The sequence below is a fragment of the Atta cephalotes genome (genome assembly GCF_000143395.1).
Source record: "Atta cephalotes unplaced genomic scaffold scaffold00180, whole genome shotgun sequence".
In the NCBI taxonomy this organism is placed as follows: domain Eukaryota; kingdom Metazoa; phylum Arthropoda; class Insecta; order Hymenoptera; family Formicidae; genus Atta; species Atta cephalotes.
Window position 1 is genome coordinate 2519 of NW_012130244.1, and position 2551 is coordinate 5069.

A 2551-nucleotide genomic window follows, 5' to 3' on the forward strand; every position below is an offset into this window, starting at 1 on the left:
TGCGAATAACAACAATAAAATAATACCTCATGCGTATTATGTGTGCAGCTTATTTTTTTTACGTGTTTTACCGTAATTATCGTCACGTAAAATTACGTGTCACAATTCGTAAATTTTTACGTACGAAACAACACGCGCGAAACATGAAATTTATTGCAATTATTGAGAGCGAATTTACAATCGAACAACCTTCATCGCGCGAGTTATGTGAGGCGGCACTCATTTCGAGAATTGTAAGCGTCGATTTATCGACTATCGAACGACCAACATGGCTGCCTCCCGGCACCCCGCGAGGATATATTTTCGACGATTGTCAAACGTGACGTGACGTGATAAGCGAGTCAATTGTAAGTTCGACTCGCGGTTCGCACTTTGTGATATCGCGTGCAAGATGGGAATTTTCTTCGCTAAGAAAAAACAACCAAGTCGGGTCACTGAGCAGGACAAAGCAATCCTGGTAAGAAGTGGTCTTAATCCTTTCTTCACAACGTTATTCCTGAAACTGTCAAATCATTCTCTTATCGTTGGTCACACTTAACTCAACCCGTAAGTTGTTAATAATTGTTTGATTCGCACGCATTACAAACAAAAAAATTAAGTCAAATAAATATAGTACACAAAAATCAGAAATATATAGCATATTATAACCTCAAAATTGTCTGAGATGCATTTTTTGACATTTGCAGCAAGTGAAACAAACAAGGGATAAAATTAAGCAATACCAGAAGAAAATCGAGCAAAGTTTGGAGAAAGAACGATTGCTTGCAAAGGAACTTTTGAAAAATGGCAAAAAAGAGTGCGTATCTTACGTTTAATTATTATATGAAAAGAAAGTATTGTGTATTTAATTGCACATACTATATTTAATTGCATACTGCATATATTAGCGTTATATAATATACAATATTTATTCTATATTATATTTATTTGTAAATTAGTACATTGCTTATTAGCTAAAATTTTTCAGTAATTAGAAATTTAAGATGAATTCTATGTTTATACTTTCTTTTATGATTTAAAAAAAAATTCTTAGTCATTTTCTATAGAATCAAATACATTTTAAATTTTAACATTATCTGTTAAATGTTTTTTTGAGCGCTGTCGTAGAAAAATCCCTAGAACACATATTCATTTCATATTTCATATTTCATTACATTTCATATTTCAAGTTTATATCTAAATGCTATGGTTTTCATACAGTTAAATATCTCAAATTATGGATTAAATATCGCAGGAAAATTATTACGAGTTATGTATTTATATTTGTATGTTTAGACTGTTTTCTTTATTTTTATTTTTCTTGATTTGTAATTTATTCTATTTAATTGTGTTAAAATTTAAAATGTATTTGACTCTTACTTTGCCTTTTATTTATTGTTATTTACTATATGAAGAATCCTTCTATCTGTTAAATATTTTCTATAGATTTTTGCTTAATTGATATTATATAACATATTAATTAGATTTTATTATCTTAAAATTATTTTGTAATTCTTATAGTCGTGCATTACTATTGTTACGCAAGAAGAAATATCAAGAACAAGTTCTGACTCGTGCAGACGGTCAGCTAGAAAATCTTGAGCGTATGGTTCATGATTTGGAATTTGCTCAAATTGAGATAAAAGTTGTTGATGGCCTAAAAACTGGCAATATTGCATTGAAGCAATTACACGCTTTGTTGTCTATCGATGAAATTGAAAAAGTTATGGATGAAACGAGAGAGGGCATCGAAAAGCAAAGAGAAATTGATGAAGTATTGACATCAACTTTTGCTATAGAGGAAGAAATTGACGAGAGTGAAATTGAAGCAGAATTGGATGCATTGATGGAAGCAGACATCAATGAGAAAGCTCCTGAAATACCAAAGGATGTTTTATTACCAGATGTACCAAAGGAATTATCAGAAGAAGAGAAGAGTACGAAAGAAAAGATTCAAGAGCCGATTGCAATAATGGCATAAAACTCAGGAATTGATGGACTTTTGTTGAATTAAGATTTTGTGCAATGAAGTATGTATATATGTACAGTAAATAACTCATATATATAAGTATAGTTTATAAAGTTTTATCTACAAATCAAAATTTTAGTATAAGTATTACTTTTCATCTTATTGTATATTGTATACGATAAAATAACGCAATGTACATATTATCCGAATATAAAAATGCAGTAATGGAAGATGTATGGAGTAAATAAATAAGTTTTCCATGTATTTTATTTATGATTAAGTATGAGATAGATATATTTCCACGTGCATAATAAATATAATAAAATTTTTGTTTCGACAACTTCTTTAAATATAATTAGTGAACCTCTACAGTATGAATGATTAGATTTAGTAATTAAGATATAATTAATAACTTAAGAATCATAAGAATCATTAAAGTATATGAATATTATAAATTATATAAATATTATAAATAAGAGAGTAAAGAAACGTCAAATATTGGGTCGTCCGGAAAGTTCGTGTCGCAAAAGATTTAAATAATAAATGAAATTAAAAATTTAATTTAATTTTTTTCTTCTGTGTTTTAATTTTCCTTCAAAATCG

The 2551-nt window shown here is 28.8% G+C and overlaps 1 protein-coding gene across 1 annotated transcript; it reads left to right on the forward strand.

Moving 5' to 3' along the window:
- The first annotated feature begins 391 nt into the window (after positions 1–391).
- On the forward strand, positions 392–1960 carry LOC105625165 (charged multivesicular body protein 6). Its single transcript, XM_012206505.1, has 3 exons — positions 392–457; positions 687–796; positions 1501–1960. Exons 1-3 carry the CDS (start codon positions 392–394, stop codon positions 1958–1960), a joined length of 636 nt encoding a protein of 211 aa, XP_012061895.1.
- The last annotated feature ends 591 nt before the right edge of the window (positions 1961–2551 follow it).